The sequence below is a fragment of the Phodopus roborovskii genome, unplaced genomic scaffold, assembly GCF_943737965.1.
Source record: "Phodopus roborovskii unplaced genomic scaffold, PHOROB, whole genome shotgun sequence".
Classification (NCBI taxonomy): domain Eukaryota; kingdom Metazoa; phylum Chordata; class Mammalia; order Rodentia; family Cricetidae; genus Phodopus; species Phodopus roborovskii.
Window position 1 is genome coordinate 12,173,591 of NW_026126408.1, and position 19,121 is coordinate 12,192,711.

Sequence of the window (19,121 nt, forward strand, 5' to 3'; positions counted from 1 at the left end):
GCACCTAGGCAGGAGACCTAGTGCTACCAGCCAGGTGACCTTGGTCAAGCTATTTACACCCTTGGGCCCAATAATATAAAAATATAAAGTAGCCATTTCTGGTTCTGAGAATAAGATTAGGTTTTGAAAGCTTGAAAGTTACAATGCATGCTTATGTGGATGTACACACATGCGTGTGTTTGTGTATGTTTATATGCATGTGTGTGCTTCTGTATGTATAGACTGTGTGTACACATATGAACTTGTCCGAGTGTCTGTGTGTTTTTTGGGTGTGTCCCACATGTTGACCAGCCCTTGTCCAGAGACAGAAGGGAGAAGTACTGGGCACAGGAAGCGCAGGGCTCAGGCCCCCAGGATCTTCTTGGCTAGGTAGCCAGGCAGAGAGTAGAGAAACAGGGCGAGCAGCAGCAACAGGAGGACGAGTAGAAGGAGCTTGAGGAGCAGCCAGCGATAGGTGTGCCACAGGAAGTAGCGGGCAGACTTGAGAGGGTTCAAGAACCAGATGAAGCTCGTGTCGGGCCGACTGGAGAATTGGGAAGAGCAGAGGCGCATAGAGAGAGGACAGGGGTGGGGGATAGGTGTGTGGGGCAGGAACAGGCTTGGCAAGAGGCCTCCACTGACGAGGAGGCCCACCTGCACCAAGCAGTAGCGTTTCTGACACCTATTGGCCCACCAAGTCTGGCCACCATTGGAGTGTGCTTGCCCTTGTCAAAAACTAGGGGGAACCGGTATTGCTACCAGACTGGAGGTGGGGGGTGGTGTTGGGGAGAAGCTTCCTGGGAAAGGAACAGCTTTCTTTTGCAGCTAGCTCTTCCTGTTCAGGGGGAGGAGGTAGGGTTCAGGGTTGAAGGAAGGGGTGATGTGGCTGTGACCCAGGAGGGGACAAGGTGGTTCCTGGGGAGTCAGGGCAACACTAGAAGGGTCTGGACTCTCTTTTCTCTCCCTTGTGATGTAGTGTGTCTCTGGGTCTAGGCAGGCAGGACACTCACTTGGGTTTTTCTAGAGGGTCAGGTTCATTGCGGGCCAGGCCCACTGGATTCTTCTCTGCCTCCTCTGCTGTTAGTAAGTGTAGCTCTGCCTCCACTTTGCCCTGAAGGAAAGGACAGAAGAGTTCCACTGTGTAGGCCATGGTGCTAGGCCCTCAGTATCCCAGTCTGGCCCAGACTGGCCCATGTAGGTCCACTCCCAAGTAGGAAGCGGTGCCCACCGTGAGCTCAAACTCATCATTCTCATTGCGGGCCAGCAGGGGCCACCAGCCTTTGACGCGCTTCTGTTTAAAGATGGAAACCAGGGGCACGTCCAACTCCCCAGTGGCCATCTCCATGGTGCACTGCTTGGCTGTCTTAGCACCCCTTGGGAACCGGTTCAGGTCCAGCTCGATGGCCCCTGTGGCAACATCAGAGTCAGTTTCAGGTGGGTGGGGACCATACTGCCTCCTCCCTTTCCACCCCTACTCTGTCTTACTGGGATCCTTTCTTGGCTTAGAGTATCTCTAGGCATTTGCTGCCTTCATCCTGGCTGTTGTGTGTCTACTGACAATGCTGTACCAAACTCAGGCTTGCAGATGCAGATAGTTTGGTGCAACCTGAGACCCAGGAAAATCTGTCTCCTTAGGGAGCATTGCTGGCTTCATCAGCATTGACCCTGCCTTCCTTGTGTGTCCAGAGCTCCCTGAGAAGTAACTGGGCAGAATCTTAGAGAGGCTTTGAAGACTAGGCCCCCCGCCCCATGGACTCAGCCTGCCCACCCCTGCCCCTCAGTTTTGGGCCCTAGGCCTCGCTCTGCTCTGCACCCAGGAAGTCGTCAGCAGAGAAGTGGTCAGCATCCCAGATCTGCAGGGTGAGCCGTGCAGGGATCTTGTACTCTGTCTCATCCCAGGAGAACATAGACTCCTTCTTAGACATAACGATCTTCTCTTCAGCAGCCAGGTAGTCGAAGGGAAACAGGTAACGCCAGTTGAAGTTGCCTTCACCAGTGAGGGAGTGGTAGTGGACATCTGTGTCCTGTTTGTCCTCCTGCTGGCCCTTCAGCCACCTGCTAGGAGTCACCTGCTTCAGCTCTGTGGCCACACCCCTGGGGCCTCACCCCACCCCAGGACCCCCTTATCCGATCTGTTCTCCCAGGAAAGTGAGAGTGCCCAACTCATTCTCTCCCAGGATGGTGACTGTCACCCACCCCCGCACAAAAATGTCACTGGACTTCTCTCCTGTGAAGAAATCGTCGTCTTCTAGGACCACCTCATCTGTGTTCCACACGATGACCCGCAGTTCATACCTGGACAGGAGCAGGGAGAGCCATCAGTGACCTGGGGCAGGGCTTGTCCTGGGTCCTGGGGCTGTATCAGGGCAGGGGTCTCCTGATGTGTTGGCAAGAGAAGCCCTGGGGACTTCAGTAGGCTGGGAGAGTGGGTGGGGGTGGGGAGGATGGGATAGAGACCAGGCTATCACAGGCCGAGACAGTTCTAAGAGAAGCAATCAGTCTGGATCAGAGACTCAGACACACTCCTGGGCAGAAGCTAGGAATGGGAGTAGGGAGAGGCGTGCCGGCTCCTGGGGGCGGCTGCAGTGAAGCAGCAAGCACATGCTGTCCGTGGGTCTGTGGGGGTCAGTGCTTTGCCCTATTCCTAAGAAATTCCTAGTTAAACCCAGTGCCCTTGAAGCCCACGTACCTGGGGTTCCTTTATGTCCTTGTCCTCAAAGAGGACTTCCCCTTTGAGTTTTAGTTGTAATTACAATTGAGGTAGTTACATTTTAGCCTTTATGAGTGAGGTTGTGTCACTCACTAAAACATGGGATTGTGGCTCTCTGGAACAAAGTATCTATCTGTTGGTTTGGGTTACCCCTTTGTGGTAAAGCCTGGAGTAGCAGGCTAACAGCCACAGGTCTGGAGGTTGTTCCAGGCGGAACTGGTTGCACTATTTGCTATGGCTGGAGTAAGTTGAAAATACAGGCCCCATCCCTGGTTAAAGACCTTCAAGAAACAAGGGCTATGGTTATAGCTCAGTAGTAGAGTATTTGCCTCGTGTTCAAGAGGCCCTGGGTTCAATCCCCAGTATTGCCAGAAAAGAAAATCAATTAAGAAGTTGAAGATGGGGGCTGGAGAGATGGCTCAAAGGTTAAGAGCACTGGCTGCTCTTCCAGAGGTCCTGAGTTCAATCCCCAGCAATGATATGGTGGCTCACAACCATCCACAGTGAGATCTGGTGCTCTCTTCTTGTGTGTGTATACATAATAAATAAAGACATCTTTAAAAAAAAGAAATTGAATATCAGGGCTTGAAAACAAGAAAACAGACAGCTTTGTGTGCCCAGAGAGTTGGCCCCAAATCCAAGAATTGATGATGTTCAAGCCACAGTGACCATCGTGCCACCTTATTTGGGGGGCATTGAGTTCCAGGGTCAAGACCACCTAGGTGAGGCAGGTGGCTTAGCTCCAGACAGGGGCTGATTCCACCCACCACCACCTCTGGCCTTTTCCAGGCATTCACTTTGGCTGCATTGTCTCAGTCACCCGGAAGAAAGACTGGTAAAATGTGATGGTACAGAAAAGGCTCTGATGTGTGCCTCTAGGAATGCATATGGGAGACAACTGTGTGAGCACAGGCAGTGTGGACATTGCTGGGGTTCAGGTGAGTGCTGGATTGTGGGTTATCCCATTCACTGTGGTAAGGGCACGTGTTGCCACACCTAGAGCAGACCCCAAGACTCATAGGTTGTTTTTTCTCTCCTAGAAGGGCCTGGCCACACCTGAGTCCCTGGAAACAGTGGCCAATGGAGGCTACTTTCCACCCATGGGAAAGTCTGTGCTGTGCTGGGAAGCGGACGAGGTTGGGTAAGAGGATAGTACCCATCTCAGGCAACTTACTTCTTGGGTTTCCTGGGGGAGATATCCAGAGGTGTCCCAGGGGCTGGCATGTCCATGGGGAACATATCCACCCACAGCTCCAGGCGACCCTGAGGAAGAGAGGGGTGGGGCAGATGTCTGAGCAACTTGTTCTCTCTGCTCAGGGAGGTCCACTCTCCTGGCCTATCCGAAGCTGCATGCCATCGATTTCTCGCCTTGGATGCTAGGATGTCTTACAATGTCACCACCAATAGCCAGTGAGTGACAGCTTCTGGAAGGAGCCAGCTCCCTGATGTGATTCTCCGAACACACACTGCCATTCAGGCTGGCATGTAGCCTGGTGGCAAGGCATGTAGACATACAATGGGGACACAGAGGGCCTCGTGAGCCCTGTTTCTATGACCCCAGGTTGGGGATCTTTAACCCCAGACCCCGGCCACCTGTGTATCACCTGCTCAATGCCTGGCTTGTCAGGGTTGAGCAGTGGCCTGGTTTCCACATGTTCTGGTACAAGGCGGCAGCCCACTCGGGGGATGCCCTCCCAGTGTCTCAGAGCAGACAGTGCCACGTGCTCATCTGTGGGCTTCCTCTGACCTGTGGATGACAGTGGATCAGGTGTACCCACACAGCCTCTTCAGAACCAGGGGCCTGTGCTGGAGCCAGGAGCTTAGGAACATAAAACCCAGAGTCTTGACCTGTCTTCCTAGCCTCACTTTTATTTTATTGCTAGGGGCCAGATGCAGAGGAAGGCCAAGGTCTCAGCTGCACCACAAGGCCCAGAAAGACCTGTGAACTTGGTTTACCAGGCTTGGGGTAAGGAGTGGGGCTTCGAGCCAGAAAGACCTAGGTCCGCACCCTTACTCTGCCTCAGGAGAGATACATGACCTTGGGCAAGTCACCAAACTGGAACTTGTGCCTCAGTTGGCTCATCTGTTGAATGGGGCATTTTCCTGACCCACGGGGATGAGCAAAAGTGAGAGGGGTGTAGTGTGTGGGTGAGTGTGGTGTGGGAGAGGGTGTCAGGGCAGTCACTGGGCAGAATGGAAGGCGCTCTAAAGTATGGAGCAGGGAGTCACTAGGACTTAGCTTAAGCACATGTGCACTAGGTCTGAGAGTCCCCATAGAGAAGTGTGGCTCCTTGGTGGCCTCTGAAGCCCCTGAGAGGGGCAGTCAGCTGCGTTCAATGCCCTTTACCATTCTCGTCCTCTATCTCTGCAGGCCCTGTGAAGACTCGATTGGCGACTTTCACTCTCCCATGGGGACCAAAGTGGGGGCCATCCACTTTGCCTTCTTTGCAGAGACGAGTTAGGATCTGGCTGGGCTTCATAGGGTCCCTCCAGATATTGTAGCCATGTCTGTGGGAGGAGGCACACAGGCGTGAAACGGCTCAGGCGGGGTCATCCCAGGTGGCAGCTTTTTTCTGGTCAATTCTCCACAGTTGGTCATTGCCTACATCAGCAATGGGCCTCCTCCAGCTCCAGGTTCACTCAAGATACTAGCACTGCTGGAGGCTGACCCTTCTGCCTTATCTTTGGTTCTGATATCCAGTGCTGTCCAACCACCACCCCATCATCCCTCAAGGGCTCTTTTGAGGCATCGGATAATCAGGGAGGGAATGGACTTAACTAAGTACTCAGCCTGTAAGTAGCAGAGGTCTTCCCAGATCCTCTGAAGATATTACCCACTGTCTTGTCCTCTTCTGCTTTCCATATTGTTTCCTTTGCCTAGGAATTCCCTCCCTACCTTGTCTTGAAATATTCAAGCCTAGTCCCTGAAGCTGCACTTAGAGTGTGTAGTGAAGGCATAACCCAAAACAGAAATCGTAGCATGTTTATTACTCCTGAGTCTTGTCCTAGTGTTAAGATGCAACAGACATCCGTCCCCTTCCACATCCCCTGCCCCCAGCCTGGTCCTCTGGTCCTCAGCCCCTCCCAGTGACTGGTCCCATTCTGTCCTCGCACATGGAATAGGTCTGTGCAATGCCGCAGGTGGCACGGTGCTTGCTGTAGAAACGGTTTTCCAAGTCGATCTTGGTTTCTCCAATGAGGTCATCAGTGCCCACCAGATCCCAGTCATACACAGCAACTGTCAGCATGGATTCCATTGGGAAGGAGGCCTCAATGTCAAAGGACCTGCCAGGCAGGGGGGTTAGGAGTGGGTTGCAGGTTGAGATTGGCAAGGGGTGGGGACTGGACTAAGAGTCAAGTGGGCAGAGAGGGTACCACAAGGTCTTACTTCCCAAAGACGGGGTTGAGCTGCTTGGAGATGTAGTTCTCCTTGTCTCGGATGTCAGTCTTGCCTAGCTTGATGGCGATATAGGGGTCAGCTTTGCCATTGATGTCAGCCGGGTGTAGGTCTGTGGCCTGGGCAGGGTAAATGCTGCCTAAGTAGAATCTTGGGTACCATTGTCCCATTCCTGAGGGTCCCATGATGTTGAAAAGTGGGGACGGAGTTATTGGGTTAGAGACAGAAGTCTCATTGTGTGGCTCTAGGGAAGTTGCTGCTTCTTGTCCCAGGGACTGAACTTTCTCTCTGCAAAGATGGGGATAAGACCAGTAGACCCTTCTGATGTCTTGAAGCTACCCCAATCTTTCCAGCAGGAGGCTGGAGGCTTGCAGGGAGGGAGATGTGAAGAGTCTTACCCGGACCACATAGATTCGAACCAGCACATTAATGGGGTCATTGCTTGGGATGCCTTGGAACATTCCATAGGTGGGGTCATAGCCAGCTTCTCGAGCTACATCCTCTGGGAGTGGAACTTTGTACACACAGATGGAACCCTGGAGCAAGGCATGGGGTGGGGGTGTAAGGCTGCAGGTTCCCCTGGACAGTGCCAACTAGCCAACAGTATAGGCCCACAGCGTGGTAAGGCCTTAACACTCAGTTGTTGGACCATGGAAGATATAGGGGTTCTAGATTGAGATATAGAAAAACGAGGTTGCCAGGGGATCAACAGTTGGGCCATACTCTTTGTCTGACCTTAAACCGACCCACAATGCGTTCCTCCTCTGTGGACCCATCTTCATCATCCCCAGTCTTGCCCCGCAATAGGTTGAAGGTGTGCAGCCAGTCCTCAAAGTTGCCGAACTGTGACTCTAGCTCTTTGGGGTACACCTGGACAGACCAGGCTATCAGGCCTTGTTCCAGCATCCTGTCCCATATGCTGCCTCCCTCCCACCTTGTGTCTGGGCAGGATCTGCTCCCAGACCTCACCTTCAGCTCGTCAATCTTGGCTTTCTTCTTCTCAGGAGCCTCTGGTCCCTGGCCAGGGCCAGGGTTTTTCTTCTTCTTCTCCTCCTTTGCAGCCCTGGATTTATCCTTGCTCTTTATTGGCCCCTTCAGACCTGACCCAAAATAGAAAGGGGCCCTAGTCAACTTAGGGAAGTGTGGGTGGAGAGGGCCAGAGCAGGATGGCCTGAGATGAGACCCAGCCTCACGATTTCTTTTCCACTTAACTTTGGAGTCTCTCTCTCTCTCTCTCATACTAATGTGCCATTAGTATGCTTAGAATAAAAGAGGAAACTATGTATATAATTTCTTTCTTTGAAAAATTGATAATACCAGTGCTTGGAGAGATGGCTCAGGGGGTAAAAAGCTTGACAAGTTCAAACCTAAGTTTGAACCCCAGGAATTCGTGTAAAGGCTGGATGCATATCACAAGTGCCTATAAACCCAGAGCTCCTGTGGGGAAATGGAAGATAAAGAATTCCTGGAGGCTCTCAAGCCAGCTAGCCTGGTATACGCAGAGGCAGTGAGAGCCTAATTCAAACAAGGTGGGAAGTGAGGAGTGACACATGAAGTTATCCTCTGAGCTCCATGTGCGTGCGCACGCACGCACGCACGCACGCACGCATGCACGCACACACACACACACACACACACACACACACACACATCTGTGTAACCAGTACCAACATAAAGGCTCTGAGAGGTCTTGTACCAAGCGAATATGCTCAAACAAGCATTTCCTAAATGGATCGAACCACAGAATCCTCTTTCTCCCCTATGGCATTAATGTTGTTTCATGGGAAAGGTTATTGAAAATGCTGGGTGGGACAAGCTAGCAATGTCCCTTCCAGCTCAGATATTCTATGGTTCTATGTGTATGCCTGCTGCTATGGTTGTTGGATTGATATGAGTGGAAACTACTGTAGAAGAAGTCCTTAGCTTGATCCTTGGAGTCCAGGCCAGGGCTGAGAAGCAGCAGATGTTGTCATGGATGCAGGCAGGGGTCCAGGGATCTGGATGCCAAGGGCTCACCCTCAGTGGTATCCATTTCTTCCTTTTCTTCTAAGTCAATTCCAGAGGCCTCATGTTGTCGAAGTTGCTGCCAAAATATGAAGGGACTTCACTGACTCTGCAGGTATTGTCTCCATAGCCAGCAGCATCTTCACCTTCCGTTCACATGTGCATTCGGTGCACAAGGCTGGGGCTACTCAGGGCATTTATGGTACCCCATCTTTGTCTCCCATGGCACCTAGGATGGTGTCTGATTCATCATGCAGATGCCAGAGATCTTTGTGGGACACATGGCTGACAAGAGGGGACTAAGCCAGGAAGGTCAACTGTCTACCAGCCCAAGGACGGAGGGTTCTGAAGGGAGATTTCAGAGCTGGTTCTGCGGGTTAGGGTAGGAGCTGGAGAGGTCGATGTGATTTATAGCTGGGTCACCTGCCACCCCATTCCTCCTTCCTCCCAGCCCATGCCCAGGTCTCACCTCCTTCATTGTGTCGATGGAGGCAAAGTACTTGGACCACCAATCCAGCATGCTGTCATCAGGCTCCTCTTCCTCTGCCTCATCTGACACACCTTTCTTTTTCTTCTTCTTCCTTTCCTTCTCCTCTTCAGCCTGGGGGATGGCAGGACGGTCATCCCATAGGCTCTCCTGCTTTTCACCTTTCCTGGAACCTTGAATGATCCCTCCTCACTCTGGCCATCTGATTCCAGAAGGCCCCCCCCATCCCATAGTACTGTGGGGCCACCAATGCCATGGAAGCAAGGCCCTGGTGAGAAGGACAGCATAGCCCCACAGGAACAGCCTGCCACTGTGAGCCACAGGTGGGTCAAGGCAGGACCGGCACTCAGGGAAGCATGGCTAGGTCCATGAAGTTAGCCTTCTGGCCTGGCACTGGTGTCAGCGAATGCTTCTCTTGCCCCAAGGCCCTCCTCGCACAGCTCCCACGCTTACCACATCCACCTTGACCACGGCATCAGAAGTCTGCAGAGGGAAAGGCAGGACAGGATTAGCCACCAAGAACTGAAGGGGCAGGCCACAGGCCAGCCCAGAAGTGAGAAGCGGGGAGCCATGAGGATGCACACAGTGACCAAGCTTACTCTTTGCTGTGAGCCCCTTGGCCCTGACTGAAAGGCAAGCTTCACACTCACAAGGGCAGGCTGCCTGCTAAGGTGATGAAGGGTCTACTCGAGGTTGCTTCTGCTGTTCCTTCTGACATACTACACCCTGGCTGCCTGTACCTTAGAGTCACCTGGGGGCTTTTATGGACAATGATGAGTTGTATTGGGAAGGGGTGGAAAGCTGGGCCACGGAGTATTCAAAACCCAGTACCTGGGCAGTGAGCTTCCCACGCAGCAACACCCACCCAGAGCTGCAGGACCTACTGTCTTCTGCTGTCCTTTCTAGAGACCAATGGTAGCCCTGGTTCTACTCACTGGCCATGTCAGGGGAAGAGCATTTTAGACCAGGCCTCAGAAGCTAGGAAATACCCCAGGCTGTGTGAATCAAGTGTGGTAGCGAACAGAAGGCTGGAAATGTGACTGGGAGGGAGGTCCCTTTGTGGCTCTGAGCAGAGATTAGGCCTCAGGGAGACTGGGTCCAGGCTGACCCACCTGCTCTCTCCTATAGGCCTTCCTCTGCCAGGTTGACACCCCTGGTCCGAAAGCCAGAGGAATAGGACCTTTTCTGTGGAAATCTTCCCCAGCCCAGGCTCCCAGGGTATCACCTGCTATGAAAAATGGCCCTATACAGGCAGGACACACCTCTGTCTTAGGCAGCCCATTGCCTAGGGGTCCTTTCTGAAGTGTGAAATGTCCCATGCCATTGCCTAACTGTTACTACTCCTTCTCTTGTACATACATGTCATCTGCACATGTACACATCTGCATACATGTGTGTGCAATACTCCCACATGCCCAGGTACTCTCTTCCAGACAATGCCATGTGAATCAAGGTTGGCTCTTGATAACTACACATAGTTAAGTCAGGGTGTCTCGCTCTCAGGACAGTTTTGCCTGGCTCTCTAGCTACCTGTGGTTGTGTGTCCCCAGCTAGCGGGGTGGCCGGCCACTGGCCTTACCGCATCCAGCTCCACCATGGTCTCCAGCTTCTTGACGGGCACTTCAGGCTGCATGCTCACAACAACTTCCCCTGTGGGGCAAGAAGAGGGGCCCCCATTGCACAGCATGTGGCAGCCCCGGAGAAGCCTGACTGGATAGAGAGACAGACAGACAGACAGACAGACGGAGGAGGAGCAGAGTCACAGCGAGAAGCAGTAAGATAGGAAGAATGGTCTACAGTGGATTCTGGAACTTTCTCAGGGCAGAGGAGTGACAGAGCAGATATGAGAATAAGATGGGTATGAGGAAAGAAAGTGATCTAGAGAGAAGGGTGGATCACTGTGCACCCAGATAGCAGAACTAGGGTGAGGCCTGGAGGCTATGCCCAGGGGGAGGGCCTGGGGCTCCTCCATCACCTTTTGATGGCCTGTCTGGTACTGGCTGTAGGCCTTGTTTGGCCCCAAGCCCCCAGCCCCACTGCATTACCATGCTGCCCCATAGAGGAAACCCCGATGAACACTTGAGCTGCACTGTGAGATAGGGTCCTTCTAGCAGCTGACTAGAGACAGACCTGGGCTTTAGGTGGCCATACCAGTGGTGTTCCAGTTGGGGGCTGTGCGGTCTGGGGGTCGGTAGATGAAGCGTCTCAGTGAGCTGACTGCATGCGAGCCCACCAGGGTGTATCGCCCAAAGGCCCGGCAGTCCACAACTCGGATGTTCAAGGGTGGGTGCAGTAGCTCATTCTCTGGGAGGTCCTGAGATGATGGTAACATGTTACAGCCTATGCCTCAGCACTCAGAGAAAGGGCAGAGGAGGCTGGCTAAGGCAAGAGCCCTGCCCTGCTCTGACGGCTCACACACTCACCACTTCAAACCACTTGACCAGGGTGTTGAAATTGGGGTTCTTCTTATAATTGTGGATCAGGGATGATTGTACCCCCTTCCCCGCACACTCGATGTCTACCCGTGGTCGGTCCACCTGGGCCAGGTTCACCCTCTTCAAGTCCCTCAGGCCCCAGAACAGCACCTGGGAGCAGGGGGAGAAGTGGCGTTGTGAAGGGTCACCTGAGAAATCAGTAGCAGGGTGGGAGGTGAGGACATGGGCAGGGACAGTGCCAGGAGGCTGCATGTGGCAGGTGTCCTCAGAGGACTCAGGTAGGGTCACTATGGAAGGCAGAGGGCTGAGAATGGCTCTGGGCACAGTGGGGTGACTCTGTCAGAGCAGGACAGGCACTAGCGTGGGCTGGGGTCCTGTGTCAGTGCTGCTGAATTTGACGGTTCACATAGAATGTACACTCAGGGTGCATCATGAAGCAAAAGCCTCAAGGTGACCTGGGCGAAGGTCACAGGAAGGGCAGGAAGGTGCACGGAGCCCTCACGCACCTCTGTTGTGGAAATTACTTTAACTAGGCGAAGATATGTTACATTTATTTATGCTGCAGAATTTTACTCTGTGTAAAGGTGTGTTACTTTTGTTTGTGTTGCATCTGTTTAATGATGTAAGGACATGTGTTGAATTATGTAAAGATGTGTTGCATCTGTTTCACCTTGCCTGCCTAAGGTACCTGATTGGTCTAATAAAAAGCGAATGGCCAATAGCCAGGCAGGAGAGGGATAGGTGGGGCTGGTGGGCAGAGAGAATAAGTAGCAGGAGAAATCTGGGCTTGAGAAGATAGAAGACGGAGAAGGAGAGAGACACACCCAGGGCCAGCTGGACAGGAGAAGCCATGAAAGAAGACACACAGAAGGAAAGAAAGGTAAAAAGCCCTGAGACAAAAGGTAGATAAAGAGAAACAGATTAAGTTAAAAGAGCTGGCCAGAAATGAGCCTAAGCTAGACCAAGCATTCATAACTAACAGTAACCCTCCGTGTCATGATTTGGGAGCTGGTTGGTGCTCCAAAAGAAAAAGCCAATACACACCTCTACTCGATACTTGCTGAGCACTGGCCGGATTCCCACTGGCACAGGCATGATGGGTCCTCTGTCCATGTCCATTGGGCCATTGATGGGTGGCAGGTCAGCCTTCCCTGATGGCCCAATCTGAAGCATGAAGTCATAAAGTCACTGTGGCAGGCCCAGGGAGAGGGGCTCTTTTCCCAGTGGGTTGGTGCCATGAGATCAGAAGGAACAGGCAGGCAAGAGAGCCCAAGGGACAGGAGCTCTTACTCCCAGCCCTGGTGTTCAAGGCCCCCTCCCTCCCTTGTCTGCCACCTACCTGCAGCAGCTCAAAGGCAGCCAGTAGGTCTCCCGCAGTGGCATTGCCTCGGTAGATCTGGTAGTACTCAAGCTGGGGCGGGAAGCGAGGTGGGCAGTATGCCTCATCTGCCATCTTCACCAGGGGCTTGGCGAAGGTCCGGCCCATGAAGTCAGCTTTGCCCTAACACAACAAAACACTAGAGTTCCCTTGGGCACCCCAACAGTTGAGTAGGCTTATAGGCAGAGTTAGCCCTTCTTGGAAGGGGTGTTATCCTGACCTTTCCTCCCCACCCCAGAACCTCCATGGAAAGTAGCAAGGCTACTACAGACTGTGAACAATATAGGTAGGGAGCAGAGGCCTGCACTGGGGGTGGGGCTGTGGCAACAGGGCTTCCTGGTACATCTCTGGAAGACACTGGCCTCAGTGTGTTTATCCAGGAGGTGGGAAACACTGTGGTTTTCTCCTAATCCCTGAGAGGCTCATGGTACTAGAAGAGGATCAGGTTGTGGGCGGGCAGGCTTGGTCACCAGCCCTGCTTTCCAACAGGTGCAGCCAACATAGAGCATCAGTTGCAAGGGAGGGTGGGGGACCTGCAAGGGGAGGGTCTGCTATGGGTCAGTGGTGTCAGTGCCCACCCTTACCATGGTGTCCTGGTCATAGATTTCAATGACAATGATGGGGGGGTCATCTCGTAACTCATGCGCTTCACCATACAGCTCCAGATTGTCAAATACCAGCATTTGGTCCCAAGTGGGACACAGCGTCTCATTCAGAACCTGCACCATGGAGTTGAGGGATGGAGAACAAGTCGCAGACACTATTCCTAGTCATGGGCTGCAGGGACCCTGCAGGCAGGAGTGTTGGATTCCCTACTTTCCCAGAAATCTCCTATGAAGTCTGTTCCCAGTGCCCTGCCAAAGTCTTCTTGCCTTGTGGTCATAGCCCTGGTCTGAGCTGGTGGCGTTTACCAGCCTAGCCAGTTACCTGAAGGGCTTCCCTCTGAAGATTTGGGGGAATAGCAGACCAGTTGTACCACCTTCCAGTGCTCCCAAAGGCAGAGCCCACCCCTCCAGATCCCCCCACCCCTCCAGATCCCCCCACCCCTGTCCCCCAGGTCTTTACCTCTGTGCACTGGCTCTGGTTGATGAAGAAGACACGGGCGAAGGGATCAGAGAGCCCACTGCTATCAGCAGCAAAGAGGCTTCGGGCCTGATACATGTGGGCTCGGAGCTGGAAGGCTTGCTTCTCTGTGGGGAAGAGTGGGTTGAGCCATTCCATATGGCCCCTGTGGCCCTCTGGGGGCACGAGCTGGGAGAGTGGCCCACCCAGGGTGCGGGGTCCTCACTCACTGGTGTAGACCAGGCTGATGGGCGGAAAGGAGTGCAGACCCAGGCCTTGGGCTGCCTTGACTTCCTCAAAGCCGCAGGGCAGGCCACACAGGAAGTCCTTTCGCTGCTTACTGAGGCCGAGCCATAGGTAGAGCTCCAGCTTGGCCTGTACTGTCCATCCTGCTGAGCCGAAGCCCCTCTTCCCTGGCAGCTAGGGACAGGTTCAGGGTCACCAAGAGCCTGACAACTTCCAGGGCCCACAGAGTAAGGGAGGCCCAGGGTGTGGTGTTGAAGCCTTAGGCAGAGTTGTGCCTTCATTGTACAGATGTGGAGGTGGGAGGCTAAGAGGGATGGATGGATGGGACCAGGTGGGCCCCAGACCCCTGAACACCTGCTGGCTAAGTGCCCTGTCTCCTTCCCTTAGGCTTGCCAGAGTCAGAGGGGGCTCTACAAGGACTCCCCACCCAAGCCCCATCCCCTGCAGCACCTTGAGGAAGAGGGTCTTCACTTTGGCGCAGTCCTTGCCTAGTTCCTCCTCCACAATGGAGAAGAGAAGGTCTTTGGAGGGCACCCGGGCATAGGCAATGCGCTTGTTGTTGCTCATCATCCAAATGAACACATCTGGAATGCTGTGCTGGGGCTGCAGTGGAGGGCAGAAGGCACAAGCTGGGGAGGCGGCTGCCTCAGTATAGAGTCACACTGAGCTTGATGCACCACACTCCTGGGAGCTGGGCCTCCTGGCTGAGGAGAAGCTGGGGGCTTGGGAGGGAAAGTACCTCATTCTTGGCTCTTTTTCTCCCACTGAACTTGCCCAATCTTGTCTATAGTGGCTATCAGAGCAATAGAATCTGCCCACCAGGGGCAGACTTTTCTTTTCCTTCCTTCCTTCTTTCCCAAGATCTATCTATCTATCTATCTATCTATCTATCTATCTATCTATCTATCTATCTATCTAGATATCTATCTATCTATCTATCTATCTATCTATCTATCTAGATATCTATCATGCACACTGTGTTCTGCATGCTTGTATCCCTACAGGCCTGAAGAGGGCACCAGACTTCATTAGGGATGGTTGTGAGCCACAGTGTGGTTGCTGGGAATTGAACTCAGGACCTCTGGAAAAGCAGGCAGTGCTTTTAACTCCTGAGCTATCTCTCCAGGTCCACCAACCCCTTTCTATGCTGTCCCTACCCTCTAGGGCACCCACCTCATCTGCTAGGAAGCGTAGCTTCTGTAGGAAGTTCTGGCATAGCCTCAGCTTGTCTCGAACAGTGTGTCGCTTCACCTGAGCCCTCAGGCTCTTGGCCTGTTGTCCCATGCTTTCCTGTTGGGAACAGTCAGCTCTCAGTGACAGCTTGAGCCATGACATCAAGAACAAATGGCCCCTGCTCATTGGCTTCCTTAATCCTGGAGCCCAGCTGTAGCCTCACCAGCTCCCTCATACAGGACTTGAGGCGCTCCCGATCCAGCCTGGTGCGGGACAAGTGGCCCTGGTCCTTGTCCGAAAGGGAGAGGAAGCGGCTGCAGAGGGACAGGGGCGGGGAGGTGCCAGGCTTAGGCTGCTCTTCCCTGACCTGGCTATAGTGTCCCCTGTCCCACTCGGCCCCTCCCACACTCTTCTCACTGGCAGCCACAGCTCAGTTCCTCTAGCACACCCCGCAGGCGGCGCTCCGGATAGGACTTCTCTGTTTTGATCATCTCCTGCACATCATTCAGACCTTCTTCCTGTGAACCGGGGTTTCAAGTGCACTCCGGGCCTCAGCCAGCCTCCTCCCAGATGCCCCTTCCATTCACCCCAGGAAAGAGAGACCTAGTAACGCGGGGCCATCCCATATATTATGAAGGAACCACCAAGTCCCCAGGGTCTGTTGTAGACAATGGGGACTCTTGGTTATTCTTGGTCCCTTGGCTTCTTCAGGGAGAAGCACCCTGGGCTGTGGTCATGGTGGGCTGAGCAGGAGCCAGAGCCGGGTAGAGGCCTTGTGCAGCCCCAGAGAGCCCAGACATGGAGGGGCAGACCCTTAGACTCTACTCCAGAGCTCTGGGACCCTGTGTCTGTTTCAAGACAGCCTCTGGATAAACAGTGTGCTGTGCAGGTGAGGCCCTCACACATGCCCATGATTCCAGCTCCCACCACCCCTGCCTGGCTCTGACCAGCTTATCAGCTATGTGGTCCATGATGTTTGCGTTGTAGAGGCGCCGTCGCTGGTCAGGCCACCAGCTCTTGATGTAGATACAGGGCTTGCGATCCAGGTAGGGCAGGTGAAAGTAGTTTCTGGGGTGGGATGCAGAGGAGGTTGAAGGATGTTGAAGTCTAGGGCCCTGGGAAGAGAGGGCCAAGGCCAGTAGAGGCTGGTGGCGAGTGGCAGGGCCCACCTGTCTGTGATCTGGGGCCGCATAGGTGGGGTGGAAGACACTGAGGCCAGGTCCCCGCCTTCATCACCCTCATCATCACTGGAATTCTGAATCAGGTCTACTTCTTCTTCATCCCCAGGCTCCTTCCGGGGCCGAGGCCGCTGGGGTCGGGACATGCCATCAACTTCATTGCCATAGTTTCCTGGACAAAGAGTGGCTTGTAAGAGGCCCACAGTCCTTTTTATCACTCACCCCACCCTCAATCCAATCCATGTATTTCTCCAGGAGAGGACAACACCATCCACAGAAAGGTCCCATGTCCTTTCTGATGGTCTGAGGTCTAGATAATGGCTATGCCCAACTCAGAACACAGCCTGGGTTTCTCCTCTGTCTCCACTGTTGGGGGCAAGGCTCCTCCTCTTTTCTAGTCCCAGTCTGGCCTTTGGTGGAGTGATGGTTGACCTCTCTTATAGTCAAGTACACTTTGAAGAATGTTTTTCAATTTCAAAATGTTTCAAGGGCATGTGAGGACAGTTGGCGAAACACACCATTGTTGCTCACTGTCCTAGCTAGTTTTGTGTGTCAAGCTAGATTCATCAGAGAGGAGCCTCAGGTAAAGAAATTCCTCCATGAGTTCCAGCTGTAAGGCATTTTCTCATTTAGTGATCAATGGAAGAGGGCTCAGCCCATGGTGGGATGATGGTCCTGGGTTCTATAACAAAGCAGGCTGAGCAAGCCATGGGGGAGCCAGCCAGTAAGCAGCACCCTCCATGGCCTCTGCATCAGCTCCTGCCTCCAGGATGCTTCCCTGTTTGAGTCTTCAATATGAATAGCAATGCTGAAGTATAAGCCAAATAAACCCTTTCCTCTCCAACCTGCTTTATGGTCATGGCATTTTGTCACAGCAATTGACACCCTAAGACACCCATTCCTTGTGGCCTAGGGCACGAGGCCAACAGTGACAACTCAGAAGCCTGAAACCCTCCCCATGATCCCGGCAGCACTCACCTATGGTCACTTCAAAGGTAATTGGTTTGTCCCCATTTTTCCGGTCAATCATGGAGGCTTCAAGGAATGCTCCAAACAGAAAAAATTCTTCCATTCTTCCTGTGCAGCTCTGTGGGGGAAGCAGTTAAAGCCTACATTGAGCTTTAGTGGGGCAATAGGCCTGATGTCATAGGTAGGCTCTCAGCTGACAGTTAAGGTTGTGTCCTGTTCAGCTCAAGCCCCCAGCCCAGTTGTCCTTGAGGGAATGACTAGCTCTGTAGACACAAGGGTAGCCAGGATGCCATCTTGGTTGCTGGTGGCTATAATGGCATCTATGTACAGAGTATAGGTCAACAGAAGATGAGGACTGAGGTTGTGTAACATGGCCAGAAGAGGGCCTCTGAGTAGACAGGGCAACTAAGGAAAAAGCAGAACCCAGCTGGCATGTTGAGGAGATCCAGCGAGGGATCCCGACACAGCCCAGCCTTGCCCTCACCTCCGAGACGGGTGTGGCTTGTTCCACTTGCACTTCCGTGGAGCTGGTGAGCTCTGGGTTGGAGGTGTCCAGGATCTCCACAGCCAGTCCCAGCATGAGGCGGGCACGGAAGGACACACCCTCCCCCAGGCCCTCGTTCAGGTCCTGGTGCTCGTCCAGCAGTGTGTAGTTACGTGTGGAACCATACATGTTTACCCAGGCTGGGCCCAGAGTAGGCAGGAAACCTGCGGTAGTGAGGGGAGAGGTAGAAAGACTGTTGTATCCAAGGCTCACTTGGTGCGGGGATCTTTGTGAACTTCTGGGTGCTGAGCTCTTGGGTATTGGGTGCCAGGAATGTATGGGGCGGCTTTCTCAATCATGCCTATATAGTGTGCGTTCCGGGATTCTATCCTCTGCAGGGGCCTTGGCAAGGTGTGTGGGAGAGAAAACCAGACTCCTGTTTCTCACTGCAGCAGGCACCCCCTTTGGGCAGGCGGCACTGCCCACACCCACAGCATGGACCCTCCACTTCTGTTTCTGGATGTAGGATGTGCATCTATTCTGCGTCCCCTGCTTAGGGGATATTCCTCCTCTCTGTTCTCTTGGTTATTCTTGGCTCCTCAGCTCCTTCAGGAAGCAGCAGCCTGGGCTGTGACCATGGTGGGCTGAACAGGACCTGGGGCTGGAGAGCAGCCTCGTTCTCCATCTCTGTTACATCACTTCTCTCGTGCTTAGGGTTGGGGGTAAATCTTGTCTTATGTGAATCTAATTCTTCCTTCATTCCTTCCTTATTTCCTTCCTTCCTTCTTTCCTTCCTTCCTTCCTTCCTTCCTTTCTTCTTTCCTTTCCTCCACTCCCCTTTTTTTGTTAGAATATAAATGTGGGCACACTCCTTTAATACTAGCAGGCAGATCTTTGTAAGTGCAATGCCAGCCTAGTCTATGAGGTAAGAAAAATGAGTGATTTTTCACAAACTAGTGTTTGTATGTGTATAATGTAAGTATATGTGTGTGTGTGCATGTGTAACGTGTGTATGGGTGTACTGTGTGCACATGGAGACCAGTCTCTGTCATTTGTCAAGTATTGTTCTTTTTTTTTTTTTTTTGAGACATGGTTTCTCAATGATTTGGAACTTGGCAAGTTGGCTAGGTTGGCTGGGATTCAGGGAGCTCTCCAGAGATCCACCCATTTCTGCCTCCTCGGTGCTGGGGTTACAAGCACATGCCATCATGCCTTGTCTTTTTTTTTTTTTTTTTTAATAGGTTTTGGGGATTGGAACTCAGATCCCCATGAACCATCTCCTTAGCTCTTATATTCAGTTTTTGTTTGTTTTGTAAACACAGCATTAAAAAATTGAGATACAATTACTTATAAAATTTGGCATCTAAAGTGCATGTTTGGGTGGCTATGTTCAGTAAGCTGTGCACCCATTGTCATGGTCTGTCATACTCCCACCCACCCTGAAGAAGCCGCACACCTCTGAGCAAGTGCTCCTGGCCACTCTCTCTTTGTTCCTGAAGCCGCAGTCTATTGTCTGTGTCTGGATTCACTTCCTCTGGGTATCTCCTGGATGCAGAACTGCATTGTGGGTTTTTCTTTCTTCTGTCTGCTAGTGTGGTCATTTAGTGTCATGTCTGTCT

At 52.8% G+C, this 19,121-nt stretch overlaps 1 protein-coding gene across 1 annotated transcript in view; it reads right to left on the reverse strand.

The window, feature by feature from the left end:
* Otof (otoferlin) overlaps positions 1 to 19,121 on the reverse strand; it is a 90,626-nt gene that overhangs the window by 1,828 nt on the left and 69,677 nt on the right. The window contains exons 15-45 of the mRNA XM_051181748.1: positions 17,503 to 17,726; positions 17,028 to 17,136; positions 16,041 to 16,221; positions 15,819 to 15,939; positions 15,289 to 15,389; positions 15,095 to 15,185; positions 14,872 to 14,988; positions 14,149 to 14,301; positions 13,683 to 13,872; positions 13,456 to 13,580; positions 12,975 to 13,109; positions 12,352 to 12,513; positions 12,057 to 12,176; positions 11,001 to 11,162; positions 10,729 to 10,891; positions 10,157 to 10,287; positions 9,031 to 9,060; positions 8,560 to 8,691; positions 8,103 to 8,169; positions 7,056 to 7,186; positions 6,822 to 6,956; positions 6,485 to 6,622; positions 6,078 to 6,205; positions 5,804 to 5,974; positions 5,037 to 5,197; positions 4,294 to 4,436; positions 3,864 to 3,952; positions 2,176 to 2,274; positions 1,793 to 2,034; positions 1,208 to 1,386; positions 990 to 1,090 (exon numbers count right to left, since the gene is read on the reverse strand). Of these exons, the coding sequence (XP_051037705.1) occupies positions 990 to 1,090; positions 1,208 to 1,386; positions 1,793 to 2,034; positions 2,176 to 2,274; positions 3,864 to 3,952; positions 4,294 to 4,436; positions 5,037 to 5,197; positions 5,804 to 5,974; positions 6,078 to 6,205; positions 6,485 to 6,622; positions 6,822 to 6,956; positions 7,056 to 7,186; positions 8,103 to 8,169; positions 8,560 to 8,691; positions 9,031 to 9,060; positions 10,157 to 10,287; positions 10,729 to 10,891; positions 11,001 to 11,162; positions 12,057 to 12,176; positions 12,352 to 12,513; positions 12,975 to 13,109; positions 13,456 to 13,580; positions 13,683 to 13,872; positions 14,149 to 14,301; positions 14,872 to 14,988; positions 15,095 to 15,185; positions 15,289 to 15,389; positions 15,819 to 15,939; positions 16,041 to 16,221; positions 17,028 to 17,136; positions 17,503 to 17,726 (4,231 nt within the window). The remainder of the gene's footprint in view (positions 1 to 989; positions 1,091 to 1,207; positions 1,387 to 1,792; positions 2,035 to 2,175; positions 2,275 to 3,863; positions 3,953 to 4,293; positions 4,437 to 5,036; positions 5,198 to 5,803; positions 5,975 to 6,077; positions 6,206 to 6,484; positions 6,623 to 6,821; positions 6,957 to 7,055; positions 7,187 to 8,102; positions 8,170 to 8,559; positions 8,692 to 9,030; positions 9,061 to 10,156; positions 10,288 to 10,728; positions 10,892 to 11,000; positions 11,163 to 12,056; positions 12,177 to 12,351; positions 12,514 to 12,974; positions 13,110 to 13,455; positions 13,581 to 13,682; positions 13,873 to 14,148; positions 14,302 to 14,871; positions 14,989 to 15,094; positions 15,186 to 15,288; positions 15,390 to 15,818; positions 15,940 to 16,040; positions 16,222 to 17,027; positions 17,137 to 17,502; positions 17,727 to 19,121) is intronic.